The sequence below is a fragment of the Trachemys scripta genome, chromosome 6 (assembly GCF_013100865.1).
Source record: "Trachemys scripta elegans isolate TJP31775 chromosome 6, CAS_Tse_1.0, whole genome shotgun sequence".
NCBI classification, from domain to species: Eukaryota; Metazoa; Chordata; order Testudines; family Emydidae; genus Trachemys; species Trachemys scripta.
This window is the reverse complement of record NC_048303.1, coordinates 34273735-34291199: the sequence shown is the minus strand read 5'-3', so window position 1 is coordinate 34291199 and position 17465 is coordinate 34273735. Positions and strand designations below refer to the sequence as shown.

At 39.3% G+C, this 17465-nt stretch overlaps 1 protein-coding gene across 6 annotated transcripts in view; it reads left to right on the top strand.

The window, feature by feature from the left end:
• PDE4D (phosphodiesterase 4D) overlaps nt 1-17465 on the top strand; it is a 648504-nt gene that overhangs the window by 395877 nt on the left and 235162 nt on the right. The window contains exon 1 of one of the 6 annotated variants that reach the window (XM_034773682.1): nt 1829-2326. The exons of the other annotated variants lie outside the window; for them this stretch is intronic. Within the exon in view, the coding sequence (XP_034629573.1) occupies nt 2262-2326 (65 nt within the window). The 5' untranslated portion in view covers nt 1829-2261. Of the gene's footprint in view, nt 1-1828; nt 2327-17465 lie in introns of those variants that run through there. 6 annotated transcript variants of the gene reach the window in all.

The following is a 17465-nucleotide window of genomic DNA, read 5'->3' as shown; positions in this document are numbered from 1 at the left end:
GGGGCTAGGGCGGGGCTCCTCCCGTCCTCTTTTTTGCTTGTTGAAATATGGTAACCCTAGTACATAACCAGATTAAGTAAAATATAAAAATTAAAAATGTCTAGATGTTCCATAACAGTCCTGCATTCCCATTTCACACCCATTCTGTCTTTATTTGAATCCATCCCACTTTCATTCAAACTGGAGCAAGGTTCAGCAAGCCCTGGCACATCTAGATGTACACTCTACCCCAATATAACGCTGTCCTTGGGAGCCAAAAAATCTTACTGCGTTATAGGTGAAACCGCGTTATATCGAACTTGCTTTGATCCGCCGGAGCGCGCAGCCCTGCCCCGCCCCCCTCCCCCAGAGCGCTGCTTTACTGTGTTATATCTGAATTCATGTTATATTGGGTCACGTTATATCGGGGTAGAGGTGTACTATCAAAGAAGTGTGGTGTGTGCAGTGGCAGATCCAGCTATTACTAAAGGTCTGTGGAGGCAGGACCCTTCTCATTTTAAGCTACAGTTATCAGCAAAATCTTTGCTGGTCCTCTGCTAGTTGGAGCTATCTTATATGATTCCATGGACTCTTTTAGCTCCTATATCTGCCAGTAAGTGTGATTTGAAAGATAGATCCCTGAAAGCATGAAGAACAGAATGCTTGGCATGAACTCTCATTAAAATTCTTTCTGCTGTTAGGGAACAATTTATATGCAGATAACTAGTGCAAGCCTGCTGGGCAGTCAGGATCTTTTCTGACAATACTCTGTACTCTACAATGCACATTATAGATCTGTGACAATGGTAATATGCAAAGATTCATTGGTATCAACAGAACATCGCATACTGTCATCGAGCGACAGCTGAATATTTCCCCTGATGAATTTTATTACATATTTTGAATAAACTATGTAGCACATTGTTTCCACCATCCATGTGGCTTATAGAAGTAGGTGGGTCATTCCTGAATATATTCAAATTTCACAAAAGTTTACTAATAAATTACTTGTTTATTCTCAGTTATTCACACAGCTGTTCCATCATCAAAATAGTATGCTCTCTGTCCTTGAAAACATTGTTCAAAGGAATTGTTACGATGCATGTAACCACTTGTCAAGTAATAACTTGTCTCTTTCAATTTAAAAAGAAATTCCACTGCAGATCGGTTTACAGTACACGGGCAAAACTTCATTTAAATCACACAAACACAATTCTGTTCTTTTTTAAATAAAGAAAAATGTTTTAAAACTGTTAGCAGACAAAATGTACTTTTTTTGCTTCCACTAACTGTGAAACTGCCAAACCAATTTAAATTAAGATTTCCAAAAAGGAATTTCCTCTTGGGCTGGAAGCTTTTATGCTAAGCTTTTGGCTAGAAGTTAAAAATAAAAAGCTTAGCTGTTTGTAATGGAGATGCTGTTAGTCTTTACTGTAGCAGGACAAGCAGCCCTCTGCATTATAGTAAAAAGGACTTTATAATATGGTACTTGATATAAGGCATTTTTGTACTTCAGTGATTTATAGCAGTGTGCATGTGTGTGTGTGAGAGGGAAACTTTAACAATCAATGAGGAATTTTATTTTTCTTTAATTTCCCCTGCATTGTTTTCACACAGAGGTCACTCGTCCCTCAAAGAATATGTTCTGCTTTGTGAGGTTAATAATGCTTCTCATTCACAAATCTAGGAGAGGCAGAGGATATAGGGGAAGGGGAGGGGAAGAATTAAATTCACTGATAAGACTTCTGGTGAACCTGAGGTGCTGAAAGCTTCGTTCCTTTTCCTTTACTCCATTGGGATGAACTTATCTAGCACTTCTGAAACAGGAACTTCCCTGGAAACTCACTGGTGTGACAATATCTTACATTCATTTTTTTCCTTTTACGATCACTAATTTTTGAATGTGATTGACCTTTAAACCTGTTGTTATAGGGCTGTGAGAAAGAGCTCAAGAGTCTCTTTCAGCTGCCTTGGTTCCCATGTGACCTAGATGGAGAATAGATTGAAAATACTATTCCTCCCTAGGCAATAGGAGACAGAAGAGACAAGCACTGTCACTTCTGAACAGGCTAGTGCTGGAGTAAATTCAGTGTGAAAAAGGAAAGAGTTCCTGTGAATTGCAACTCCTCCTTTGGAGCTTGGATTATTACGGGAGGAGGATTTCAGAGGTTTTTTTTTTTTTTTTTTACACAAATCTCCCTTTGAAATGGAATACGTGGAGTGTGAGCTTTATAAGGGCAACTGAAGTTTCACTGCTAAAAATACTTGGGGAATTTTTCAAAATGAGCATTGTTATGAAGCCAAGATCCCGATCTACCAGCTCCTTAAGGACTGCAGATACAATTTGGTAATGTGTTTTGTTTTCTTTTTTTCTGATGCTCTCACCCCCGGCCCTCATTCTCACACATAAACACACTGAAAAAGTGGCTGTATTTAATGCTCTTTTGACAGATCTTGCACAGGTACTAGAAATGCTCAGCTGTTAAGTTTAATTGAATAGTTAATAGCAAAAAACAAAATTAGTGTGATCCTCCTTGTACAAAATTGTGTTCCTAATATTGAATAAGGAATGTAGATTAATTAGTCACATTTAATAATCATTTTCATTTACTTGAGACACTTTTTAATATGTGACACTTGATCTGAATTATAACTTTAGTTGCTGAAATCAAACTTGCAGATTTGTAGTCTCATAGGTAAAATGAAAATGGTAGTTTTTACTGGCTATTTTTGGATACGTATACACAGTTCATGGTTTTTGTTGCACTAATAGACTGATTGCTCGTGGATGACCATCCACAGAAAAGACAGACAGCAGCTACAGTGACATAAAGTGAGATTCTGCGCTGCACTATGGATTATGCATTTTTTCTCCACTCAGAAAAGTGAAAGTTGACTACATTAGCAGTCAATACAGTGTGTTTTGTTTTCTTGTTAAATTTATCATCTGGTAATTGTCAAGGTTGTATCCTCTTTTGTTTCTCATTACTAAACTGAGTGAACTTTGTGGAGCTTGATTAACACAGGAAGGGCAAATTTTCTAGTAGCTATACAAATACACAAATTTAGCTTGTTAGTGAATTTCCTATCTTTTTCTAACTCTCCTTCCTATGTCATACCTTATTATGGATTTTAAAAACCTACAGTATTTTAGAGTAATGGTGCAGAACCCTGCACTGACACTATAGTAAACTATGGTGTTTTGGCCCATTAAAGTAAAATTCTATAATATTTTTATTGTTGCTTAGAATTTAGCAGTGTTATCTCCTAGGTGCTTTCACTGAGATGTGTAATACTAATTAGATACATATTTAGTTGTCAAACCTGTCAAGTTAACATAATTGAGCTTTAGCTTATAAAAGTTTTATGTTTTTGCCATAACTCTACACACTTTTTGATTGAATTACTCCAATCCATACAGTACAAGTGAAAATGATAATAAGTGCTAACTAATTGTTTCTAGCTATCTTATATTAAAACTAGATAAAATGGAATAGTGTTAACAATCTCAAACTATTGACCAGACTATGCAATCCTCAGAGCTTTCTCAAACAAAATCCTCACTGATGTCAGGGATAATTTTGCCTGAATAAGGACTGCAAGATGTAGCTCCAGGTATTTATTTTTTGTTTTGTTTTGTTTTAAATGTAATAAAAATAAAAAATGCAGTGATCTATAGATAGATAGATCTATACTTTGTACAATATTGTGCAAAATGGTGAAGGAATAATGTCCTAGAGGCCTCAACTGAGCTAAAAAAAATATAATACATCTCAGTATATAGCCTCTAAATCAGTGAGACGGTATATGAATGTCTTAGTTTATATATAAGAAAACAATACGCAACTACACTAAATATCTTACTTAGAAGTGGAGAGGTTATTCAGAGATATCATTTTTACCGCTCGTGACAGCTTGATGGTCTGTCTATCTAATCTATCTTTTTGTCTCATTGTGTGGCTCCCTGTCACTGTAGCACATATGAACTAATATACTGATCTGGTGGGACAGAATATATTTCCTGCTAATTGTGAATGTTGAATTGATGTGCACTGAGATCCACCCATTTCCTGGCAATTTAGAATCATCCCTTGTGCAGAGGAAGTGGCTGGCAGGGGAATCCTTGGAAGTCTGGATCTGTGGGGCTTGCCCTGGTCTCTAGTGGTTTGAAAGTTGAACCAAGCCCTTGCCACTGCTGTGAGGGGACAAACACTGTCTCTTATGAAAGAATTGATAGGAAAATTGCACAAGTGAAAACTCCTGGAATGCTCCAGCCCCGACACAGAACATTGCGGAGCTTTGGGAGCATTGGGATCAGTGAATAAAATTGTCAAAAGAGCCTAGATGACTTATAATCCTAAATCACTTAGGCACCTTAGATGCGTAGGTCGCTTAGGCACCGTTGAAATTTTTATTCGGTGTCATCATTTCAAACCAGGATGGTGATGAAAGTTGAATCTAGACAAATTCAATCTGCAGATAAGGGGTAATTTTTTAACACTGAGAGTAATTAGCCATTGGAACAATTTACCAAGGGTCATGGCAGATTCTCCATCACTGACAATTTTTAAATCAAGATTGGATGTTTTTCAAAAAGATATGATCTAGAAATTACCTAGACAAAGTTATATGGCCTATTATATGCTGGGGGGCAGATTAGATGATCACAATGGTCCCTTCTAGCCTGGGAATCTAAAGGAGCTCTTTAATGATCTGAAAATCAAAAAGGAATCCTACACGAAATGGAAACATGGATGAATTGCTAAGGAGGAGTACAGAAGAATATAGGGACAACATCAGAAATGCTAAAGCACAAACTGAGTTACACCTAGAAAGGGACATAAAAGACAATAGGAAGAGGTTCTTTCAATATGTTAGCAGCAAGAGAAAGATGAAGGAAAGTGTAGGTCCCCTACTTAGTGGGGAATGAGAGCAACTATCTAATGACATCAAGAAGGCTTCAGTCTTCACTAAAAAGGTTAATGGTGGCCAGATACTCAACACAATTAATATTAACAATAAAGGGGAAGGAACACGAGCAGAAACAAAAGGAACAGGTTAAAGAAGGTAAATTTGATGGATTCAAGTCAGCAGGGGCTGCTGAAATCCATGCTGGGTACTTAAGGAACCATCTGAACCAATCTCAGAATCACTAGCAATTATCTTTGAGAACTCATGGAGGACAGATGAGGTTTCAGAAGACTAGAGAAGGGCAAAATAGTACCTATCTTTCCAAAAAAAAAAAAAAAAAAAGGGAACAAAAAGGACCCAGGGAATTGTAAACCATTCAGCCTAACTGTGATACCTGGAAAGATTTGTAACCACCTGGAGGATAACAGATTATAAGAAATAGCCAGCATGGATTTGACAAGAAGAAATCATGCCAAACCCACCTAGTTTCCCTCTTTGACAGGGTTACTGGCCTAGTGGATGGAAGGAAGCAGTAGATATGATATATCTTGATTTTAATAAGTTTTTTGGAACAGTTCCATGTGGCAGTCTCATAAGCAAAGCAGGGAAATGCAGACTAGATGAAATTACTATAAGGTGGGTGCACAACTGGTTGAAAGACTCAAGGATTGTAGTTTATCAATGGTTTGCTATCAATCTGCTATCCAGTAGTGTCCTACGTGGGTCACTGGGTCTGGTACTGCTCAATATTTTCATTAATGACATGGATAATGGAATGGAAAGTATGATTATAAAATGTATGGGTTGCACCAAGATGGGAGGGGTTGTAAGCACTTTGGAGGACAGGATTAGAATTCCAAATTCCAAATTGGAGAGTTGGTCTGAAATCATCATGGTGAAATCTAATAAAGACAAATGCAAAAAAACTACATGTTGGAAGGAAAAATCAAATGCACAGCTAGAAAATGGGAAATAACTGGCTATGTTGTAGTACTGCTGAAAAGGATCTGGAGGTTATAGTGGATCACGTATGAACATGAGTCAACAACATGCTGCAGTTCCAAAAAAAAATGGCTAATATTATTTGGTGGTGTACTACAGGAGGTAATTGTCCCTCTGTACTCATCAGAACCTGAGCTTGAGTACTGTGCCAATCAGAACTCCAGACTTTAGGAAAGATATGTACACATTATAAAGTCCAGAGGAGAGCAACAAAAATGATAAGTTTAGAAAACCTGGCCTTTGAGGAAAAAATATATATATAAATGGGCATGTTTAGTTTTGGGAAAAGAAGACTGGAGGACTGGATAACAGTTTTCAGATATGTTGAGGGCTCTTATAAAGAGGACAGTGATCCATGTCCTCTGAAGGGAAGACAAGAAGTGATGGGCTTAATCTGCAGCAACGGAGATTAAAGTCAGACATTAGGAAAAACTTTCTAACTATAAGAGTAGTTAAGCTCTCGAACAGGCTTCCAAGGGAAGTTGCGGAATCCCCATCATGGGAGGTTTTTAAGGACAGGTTGGACAAACAACTGTCAGGGATGGTCTAGGTCCTGCCTCTGCTTGGTCCTGCTTCTGCTCAGGGGGCTGAATTTGATGACTTCTTGAGGTTTCTTCCAGGCCTGCATTTGTATGATCATATTATTCTATAATGGAAACAGATCACCGCTTTTCATGAGAAAAAATGAGAAGAATTAATTGTTTGTTTTGCAGTAATAAAATAATCTGATATCACTTAAGGCTGCTTCTCATTCCTAACTTCACAAAGGACATTGGTGTTTCAGCAGAAGAGCCTGTAGCTGCTGCATGATATAAGCTTTTGAATGAAATAACATTGGCATGACATTTGTATTAATGAGGAGAAATACCAATATAAAAGAGCAATTCACTGTGAGGTATATTCTTGGTCAAATCCGAATTAGATGTACTTAAAGTGCAGCTATGTAATCAGAATGACTTAGTTACTTATTATTGGTAAGCAGAGATCGCTATGTGGGGACCAGAGTTTCTATTCTGCTGAAAATTTTGCATTTCCAGATTTGTTTCATTTGGAAATGGAGAATCTGGGAGCCAGCTTGCCAGGGAGCCATGTAACCCAGAAGCTGGCTAGCCCAAAAGCCCCGCCACCCACTAGTTGAACAGTCAAGTAGCCTAGAGCCCCGGGAGCCAGACCACCGAACAGCCAACTGACCAGCTCCTGGAAACGAGTCAGGAGCTGATCAGCCTGTCTGTCTGCATGGTCTCTATTGAATGTTTTGACAAAAGCTACATGTTCCCATAGAACATTTCAATTTAGTCAAATCAGCATTTCTGATGGAAAACTGTTCTCTCAGAAAATGCTTGTTTCATTTTCATTAAATGCAATTATAGTTTACCTTATTAACTGAGCTTTTGCAAGTGATTTTGCTGCAATTCACCCCTCAGATGCTATCACAAGGTGGTCTCTTTTTTCTTTGAAAAGTGAGCAACTGATGTGAAAGAGGAAGGATGATGGTACCTTTTGAAATAGAGAATCGGCATGCATGTTTGGTTTGGAAGGAGGAAAGTCAAAATTACCCCCTCTTCAGGGACTTATAAACAGAAGTCAGAAAGGATAAAAGAGTTGATTTTCTTGTCACACTGGAATAAATTGGGATAAATTCCATTGAGGTCAATGGGGTTGATTCTCCTCTTATATTGGTGTGATCAGGAGTAACTTCACTGAAATTCAGGGTATTGGACCAGTGTAAAATTAATGTAAATGAGAAAAAAATCAGATCTTGACCTCTGACTGCTGTGGTCAATAACAAGCATGCAAGTAGATTCTGTAGTCTCAGGTTACAGATAATATACTGTGTATTGTCCTCTTAGAAGCTAGAAATTCTCTACTGAGATGATCCATATATGATGGTACACACGAAGCAGCAACTGATTATTTTGAGACTAAAGATTATTTAACAGTTTTGCTGTAACATTAGTATTATTTCTTGCTGTTGAAAAAGCTATTAGCATATTTAACAGTGGATTGAGGTTTATTTAATTCCTGAGAAGATGCCATCAATGTTTTATTTTGTGCCATTTCCTGTAAGAGTCATGTTTTGTATCTAATAACATAGACATTTTATATTTTTCTCAACCATTATGGAAGTCTAACAAAGTGAGAAAATCAACTATCCCATGCTATCCTACATATACCTTGCAAACCTACATCAGAAGTTTGTTCTTCCCACTTCATTTCTGCTGTGTTTTGGGACTTGTACCAATATGAGTCAGCTTAGTTAAGTAAAATACCTTTTTTGTGGTTTTTAATGAAATGTATTTCATGCTCCTAAAAGGTGCCAAATTGACAACAGTAGAGACAGAAATCATCTATCCACAAAAAAATAATATATTGTTTGGTATTTCGTGCTGTGGGCCTGAGTCTGCAGACTTTTTTGCTTGAATGGTTGAAGTTGGTAGGAATACTCACATGAATAAAGACTGCAGGACATGAATTATTACTTGCTGACAGTGTGAGAATGCTCAAGACAACGCTAACAGACTAGCAGTATTTAAACTGGAAAGATTTAGGAGTGCATATAAACTGTTGATAAGTCTATGAAGTTTGATTGCTTGAGTTACTTCAACTGTAGCTAAAATAGCACCCAACAAAAAGCTGTTATTGAAATCAAACTGTAAAGCTTAGTGTTGTAATATAGCTTCTACTCAAAACATACCAATTATTCAGAAAGGCACATTTAGTATTAGAATTTATTGTAAAGACGTGGTGGGGTGGTGGTTGTTGGATTTTTTTTAGATCCTATTTCTTTATGAGGAGATGTGGAGAGACAACAGTCTCTCCATAGTAATAAAATTGCACTGATTTCTGTTGTGAGGCCCATTTTTACACTCTAGTCTCCCTTTTCTCCATCCTATATTCTAAATCCCTCAAATGCCCACTGAGCTTGAAAGTTTGTATGCACTGCGTTAGGCCAGAGAAGACTTCAAAAAGAAATTGAACACGAATCAATTAACATTGATATGGAAACGATGAAATACAAGTTGTTTAAAATACATGAATTTTTTTCTAGCTTCTAGTCAAATCCTATCTAAAAGCCAGTTGGTCTAAAATCTTCAATTTGTTTTATTTAGAAAAGGTTAAGGGGTAACTTGATTACAGTCTATAAATATCTACATGGGGAACAAATATTTAATAATGAGCTCTTCGATCTAGCAGAGAAAAGTTTAACATGATCCAATGACTGGAAGCTGAAGCTAGACAAATTCAGACTGGAAATAAGATCTAAGTTTTTAATGGTGAGAGTAGGCAACCATTGGAACAATTTACCAAGAGTTGTGATTAATTCTCTGTCATGGATCATTTTTAAATCAAGATGGGATGTTTTTTCTAAAATATCTGCTCTAGGAATTATTTTGGGGAAGTTCTATGGCCTGTGTTATACAGGAGGTCAGACTAGATGATCCCAGTGGTCCCTTCTGACCTTGGACTCTATGAATACTTGATGAGATCTAGCAAATAGGGCTAGATGTTAAATGTTAGTTTTCAAGTTAATCACTAGTCATTTGATCAGATTTTGGAACTTCTTCATGATCTGACTACATTCAGGGAATTCTTCATGACAGCGATAATTGGGCCAAGGTTCTAATACATCTCAGAAGCTGTTTCAGTATTCTGGTACAGCTGTTTCTCCAGCATACATAGAAACACAATCCTCCTAAGCACTTCACTTCAACCTGTTCAAACACACAGAACCTTCTTTCCCCAGCAAGTGCAAACACAAAACCACAATTCTCCCACAGCCCACAACAGACTACTTCCAATTTTTCCCTACAAACACAAGCTGGACTTCACACACAAATTCATCCTCACACCAACTCCCTGCATAGATATACAGAATTATCCCTCCCATCACACCTGTCACTGAACCAGCTGGACTGAAGTTTTGTTATGACTTTAGCCATAATTTTGAGGAAATTGGTATAGTTCTACTAAATATAAGGCCAAGATATTCTAAATAGCACACCTACTATATAATGTAATATAATGATGGAGAATAAATAGCTTCCTATTTAGAAGTATGAGGATGTTTCCTTCAGAACTTTAAAAATTAGAAAAATGTCAGAAAAAAAGTTTGTATAGACTGAAGTTTATGTTGAGAAAGTATCAGTAATTTAAAGGGGGAAAAGAAGAGAACAATGATGTTCAAAATACCCAAACATTAGAAAACCAGGAAAAATATAAGTTAAGGCTAAACTTTTAAAAATCACCAACTTTTTAAAGCAATGAAACTTAGCTAAGGTACAAGAAAAACCTCCATTATCATACACTGTTGAGGAGGCAACAAAGGTTTTGTTCTGAGAGTTTTTGTAATACACAAGCTACACAGGAAAACTATGAATGTCACTATACAAACATCTGAGTTTTGATGACATAACAAACTACTCATCCTCCGCTCTCATGGTTACTCTGATTCCATCAGAACTTCTTAGTGGTTCTATAGCCTTGTAGTTCTAACTTATGTGTGTAATGGTGTGCATTGGGGTGTGTTTAAGCTGGAACATACAGCACAATTTACAGTTGGATTCCTGCACACATTTGTGAGTTATGACTGGTGATGTCATAAGGATGAATGTCTTCATCTCTCATTATCTGCTTATATGCTGTAATAACAGTATTTGAAATGTTTTTGCTTTTGTAAGATCTTTTGTAAATTCAATTCCAAAAAAGTACTTATAAGAAACTTTTCCAAGGAATATGCCAAACTGTAACACTACAAAGACTTCTTAACTATTGCTAAGCATACGGCATCACAGAGGCATTCCTGCATTGCCATTCGAGACTTCCAAGTATTTCTTTGTCCCCCTATTTCTCAGACTTCATATCTACTTACTCATTTTCCTGCTTATTCTACTCCAGCAGTCATTGCCTCGTCTCTGAGCACTTTCCACAATTATGGGTTACTCATACTGCCCCTCCTAGCCAAAACTTTTACTTCTTCCTCCCATTAAGCTGTTACCACTTGCAATTAAATCTTACTTACAATGGATGTATCCTCCATTGATACCATAGTGAACATGAAGTACCACATTTGAAGGAGACCACCTTTTTTATAATACTTTAATGTCCTAATAGATTCATGGATGATATCATAAAAAACATATTTAAATTGAATTCTGCTTATATATTTTTTATTGCATCCTGCTTCTATATTACTTATGAGGCCTTCTGCATGAAAAAACTTTAGTTCATAAAAATCCATCAGGAGTTTATTTCCAGCCTGACATAGATCCATGTATTTTAAGGCCAGAATGAACCATTATGATCAGGGCCGGCTCTGGCTTTTTTGCCGCCCCAGGCAAAAAAGCCTCCGGCCACCCCCCCCCCACCCCCAGTGCAGCAGGGGAGGGCGGCGAGCCCCGGACGGGGATCCACTCTCCCCGGCGGCCAGGGGGGAGGGTGCCAGTGGGGAGGGCAGCCGGAGCCCTGGGAGGAGGGCTTGGGGGAGGGCGGAGTGCCCGGCCAGGGCTCCGCTCTCCCCGGCGGCTGGGGGGAGGGCGCTGGGAGGAGGGCAGAGTGCCCGGCCGGGGCTCCGTTCTCCCCGGCGGCCAGAGCGCCGTGGGGAGGGCGGTGAGCCACAGCCGGGGCTCCGCTCTCCCCGGCGGCCGGAGCTGGAGCGCCACACCCCGCCGCCCCCCCTCCAGGTGCCGCCCCAAGCACAAGTTTGGTGGGCTGGTGCCTGGAGCCGGCCCTGATTATGATCATTTAGTCTGACCTTCTGCATAACACAGACCAAATAATCTCACCCATTAATTTCTGGATTAAGCACATAATTTCTGGTTAAGATATAACATATCTTTTAACAAGATATCCTGTCTTGATTTAAAGATTTAAAGGTTATGGAAAATCCATGACATCCCTACGTAATTTGTTCCAGTGGTTAATTACCTTCCCCATTAAAAATGTGTGCCTTATTTCTAATCTGAATTTGTCCAACTTCAGCTTCCAACGACTATATCTATTTATGGCTTTTTGTACTAGATTAAAGAGCCATCTACTATCAGACATTTCTTCCCTGTGTGTAGATACTTGTATACCATGATTAAATCAGCTTTTAACCTTCTCTTGGATAAACTAAATAAATTGAGCTGTTTTGTCTTTCCCTATAAGGCATATGTTCCAGACCTGGAATCATTCTTGGAGCTATTTTCTGAATGCTTTCCAATTTGTCAATATATTTTTTTGAAGTGTGGACACTAGAACTGGATACAATACAGGGATGTAGACAACTTTTTTATCTGGGGGGGGGGTATAGACAAAAAATAGGTGTTGAATATCGCATTAATGTGTAGTTTTGTATCATGATTAAATTTGTCCATTTTCAATAAATGAATTTGTTCCAAACTTTTCTTTATTAATGCAATCCCTACAGTTCAGAGGGAGGCTAAAGCCTCCCCAGGCCTCTAGTTGTCTACACCTATTCAGTATTCCAGTAATGATATCACTAATGCTGTATGTAGAGGCAATTCTACCTCCCTATTCCTACTTGATATTTCCCAGTTTATATATATCTGTTTTCTCTCTTAGCTACAGCATTGCACTGAGAGCTCCAGTTCAATTGGTTATTTATCATGACTCCTGACTCCTTTCCTCCCCCCACACCTGCCTTGTAAGCCGATATATATGTAAGGGGACTGTTGCCCCCTTACTAACATTCAGTGGGGTGTTTTNTCTGCCAGACAGGAGAGTGGAAGGGAAGTCCTCAAGAGCAGGGAGGCCTCTGGGTAAAGAAAGTGGGAGCGAGGACTCGGATCCTTTCGCTAGCCCTCTTCACCGGGGTAGTGCAGAAGCCAGGAAAGTTCCCCACAATAGCGGGACCATTCCCCCGCTTACATATATATTTTTAAAATAATGTAAAAATGGACTGGAAACAGTAAGCGTTTAACAGTTTCTCTATATTGCACAATATCACTATTGTAAGAAAAATGTATTTAACTAAAAATATCAACTTTATTACTACTACTACTGCCCCCATCATTATTTACCACTCAACCAATTTCTGTGAAATCTGTAAATGTTACCATCAATTATTTTATAATTTCTTCCAGATCAGTGATAAAGATATTGAATAGCATTGGGCCAAGGACAGATTAATGTAGGACCCCATTAGAAACCCTTCTGTTGGATGATGATTGATCCCTCGTTTATAATTATTTTTTAGATATATCAGATAACCAGTTTTTAATCTATGTAATATGACCTACACTGATTTTGCATAGTCTCATTGTGGTAATAAAATACTACTAAGTCAAATGCCTTACAAAAGTCTAAGTATATTATGTCAACACAGTTATGTTTATCAAACAAACCTGTGATTTTATTAATCAAGTTTGTTTGACAAGACCTTCACCCATAAAACCATGTTGACTGGCATTAATTATGCTACTATCTCTAGATTCTTTACTGACTGCATCTTATATCAATCTTTCCATCATTTTGCCTAGGACTGATGTCAGACTAACCAGCCTATCAGTTCCTGGGACATCCTATTAGTCCTTTGTAAATATTGGCACAACATTCCCCTCCTCCCATCCTCTAGAATTTTCCTGGTATTTCCTGGTATTTCAGAATTTGTTAAATATTGACAGTAATTGTTCAAAGAGCTCTTCGGCCAATTATTTTAACACTCTTGGGTGAAAACTGTTTACCCCTGCGGATTTAAAAGTGTATTACTGTCCTAATTGCTGTTTAACAACATCATTTTGATTGGTGTGTGAAACCAGCACCATTTAGTGTGGTAAAGATTCTGGCCTCGGAATGAGCTTAGTTCTGTTGAAGAATAAGTAATAGAAGTGGCTGGAAATCTTAAGAAGCATATATAGTTCCATAAACAAACAAGTATTCTTAGTAGTGAAGGATGAAAGTGGGGAAGCACACAGAGTTGCTAAATCTTGCAATATTTGCATTTTTCTTATAGTCCAAGTCCTGAAGTTAATTGATTACATGAGACTCTATTTTCTTTTTCTCTTTAAAGTAAGTTTCCAGCCGTCATAAGTACCAAAAAAAAAAAAATTGTGGGGATTGTTTGAATTGTCCTTGAACTTTGAATTCTTAAAGGGCTCCGAAGATAGGGGAAAACAGAGGCAAGGAGCTGTGAAGAGTGGAGGATGAGGAAAACCACATAGGTGTGGCCTACTATCAAGACAAGGAAGAGAGTGATTTGTTTTTGATGCAGAGAAGCAGGCCATGTAAAAAGATGCTGACTGCTTAGGACACTGTGGGGTGGCAAAAGGAGGGTTGGGGGCCCCAAGAAGATAGAAAGAATGGAGAGGGTGTCCTGTGGCACAAATACCTGTGAGGCAGGTAAGATGGAGGTGTTGGTGATGGCCATGGTCCTTACAGATGCTCAACAGATGTACCTGTAGCGCTTCAGTGTAGACACTACCTCTGCTGACAGGAGAAGTCCTTACATTGGTGTAGATAATCCATCTCCCTGAGAGGCAGTAGCTAAGTCAATGTAAGAATTCTTTCAGCGACCTAGGGCTGTCCTCATGGGGACTTAGGTCAGCTCAACTACGTTGCTCAGGGCTGTGGGTTTTCATACCCCTAAGCAACGTAGCTGGGTTGATCTAATTTTCTAGTATACACCTGCCCTCAGAAGGAGAGTCAGAGCAGGAATAGAAGCTCAGAGCAGAGAGGAAAGCTGTCCAGATCAAACAGGGAAGAGACCAGGAGACCCAGAGGCCAAGTAAAGAGGTGAGGTAGGAAGTGGCCTAGGGAAAACTGCAATACAAACAAAGGAACTGACCTAGCTATTCAGTACAAGGCCCTGGGCCGGAAATCAGAGTAGAAGGTGGCACTGGGTTCCCCTACCAGCCCCCAGGAGGGGGCCATATGAGTTCTGCTCACTGGTTGTTGAGCCCAGCAAGGGCGCAGAAGGCTGAACCAAGGACTGACTGAGAAAGAATCCTAAAGAGGGAAGAAGGACTTATTTTGTACTAGACAGTTTGCGGATATTAGGTTTGGATAACCAGGACCTGGAAGGGGTGGACTAAAGATGGTGACCAGGCTGGAGGGCTGAATTAATGGATGAGTTACTCACAGAGAAATCTCCACAGTGCTGGAATGCCGCAGTGGGGGCAGTAGTCCTGTGAGAGAGCTGTGACCCCATGAGGGGACACCTAGTGGTGCATGGACTTGGTTGCACTGTGTATTTACTATTTTCCTTGTTTTTGAGTAAGGCTGGTTTTATATAGCCTCCATTTATTGGATGACATGCTACTGAAGTGCATAAAGGAGAAGAATCCTTAGGGAATCATGGATGTAAGATGTCTGATGGATCAAAAAAAAAAAAAATCTCTTCACAAACTCTTGTATGGAGTTTGTGTTACTTGTGTATATAGATTTTAATGAGCTTGACGCTAGTATATCTGCAGCTGTCAAAGGAATTTGTGAGCATGCACCGCATTGTTTTACAGACAAAAATCTATTCAATTAAATATGAATATTAGGTTAGGAATGTTAGGTGGGTAAAACAGCTATTAACCTCGCAGTCAATAACACTGATTACGAGAATATTCATTTGTGACAAAAATTTTCGGCATACAGGAGAAAATGTTTTCTCAGGCTATCTGTTTGTAGATGTTTTAGTAGTAGTCATCATTATATATTTTTCAGTAGTAGGGACTGTATTAGTCATTCCTTTTTTGTTCACATGTGCATTTTTGGAATACCAAAACAAGCACACACAAAAATTGACCTAAGAAGGTCACTAATGGAAAAGAGGGAAAAAAAATGTGTTCTTTAAGACTCTAAATGGAATTAAGGTCCTTAAGGGATCCCTCGCTTGTTGAAGACTGTCTCTCTCCCTCTCTGCTGCTATAGGCCTAAATTTTCTTATAAGCATGTTCAGTGACTTGAAAGCAATTAAAGGAATAAAAAGGACCACTCCATGTCAGAATGCGGTTGTAAAATATAAACTGAAAGGGTAATCCTACAGTTCTATCTAACTAGCTAGCCTGAGAAAATAGCATTTAATGAGATGTTGGTAATCGTTTTCAAGGTTTTCGGCAGCTTTAATCTGTTTTAAAATTGAAGATTTAAGATCTACCTCATATCCAAATCAATTCTAGGTTACTGTAATCTGGTGCATGGTAATGATTATGAATCTGACATAATTATATGGTTCTGAAATTCTATATTTTTTTTTCTACTTCTTTTTCTGTCTACCACCAGTCATTGTAGAAACACAGGTGGTTGTTTTAAAACATGCTCCATACTGACCATCCTAGCACTCAGGTTCTATTTGTTTTGGTTTTGGTTTTGGTTTTTTTGAAACTTGAGACCAAATTTTCTGGCAGTGTGAATGGTTGAAAATCCATGTTTTTATATATGCAACTTATGTCCATTTTTGCCAGCAGACACTGTGGTCTTTGGATTCCCCTCCCCTCTCCCGCCTCCTCCTAGCTATCTCTTGTTTCTTTCATCTCTCATTACTTTGGATTAATTCTTCAGTACATGTTGCAGTAGGATGGCTTTTGCACTATGCTCTGAAAAAATCAAAGTAGAACTCATTATGATCTCTCCTAGCAGGGTGTTCCAGAGTGTAGGGCTGGAGGTGGCTATTTGGCAGGAAATATCTCCTGGTGCTGGTGGTGGTTTTTAAGATTGGAGCAAACAAAATTCATTTATGTTTCTCTGAATTCTTTTTTGTTTCTATCTATATAAAATGACGTAACAAGCAAATTTCTTGCCGGGGAGCAAGGAAAGTGCTCTCTTGAGAGATGTTGGCCACTAATCTTTCATGCCTTATGTTTTTCATAATAGCTGTTGCACTTTGTCAAGAGGGGATTTGAATTCTATAATGTATTCAGTATTGTAAAGATTTCACAAAATTTAGATCTTGTGTTAGTGGACTGCCAAACAGATTTTTTTAAAGGGTGTTTGAATTCTAGTATTTTTCCCCAAACTTAACAGTACAAGAGTTCAGTGTTGTTGTTCAGTGTTGTAGCTGTTTAATATTTGTAGGGCCTAGGATCACTGTCCTATTCTTCTAGATGCTGTTCAAACACAGTAAGACTGTCCATTAGGGTTACCATTCGTCCGGATTTACCCGGACATGTCCTCCTTTTTGTGTTTAAAAATAGCGTCTGGGCGGAATTTGTAAATCACTCAAAATGTCCGGGATTCCCCCCAGGCAGAACGAGGTGCGGCTGGGAAGGCTGCAGGAAAGTCAGCCTCTCGCCTGGGGCTCTGCAGCTTGCAGGGCTAGATTCCGGAGCAGCTATAGAACTCCTCCTCCCTCTCCCACCCCCCCCCCCCCCGCATTCTGAGCCGGCTGGCTGGCCGGGCCATTTGCATCGGCCTCGGCAGCCCCTCCTCCCCTGCAGCCCAGCGCCCCGCTCCCGCAGCCCTGTGCAGGGCCAGGGACCGGGTTGTGTGTTGCGCTGGGGAGAGCAGCCATGTGTCCGGCTCCACACAGAGCCCAACACCATGTTCTGAGCGGCGGGGTAAGGGGGCCAGGGGGCAGGAAAAGGGGCAGGGAGATTTTGGAGGGGGCAGTCAAGAGACGGGGGGGTCGGTAGTTCGGGGGGGGC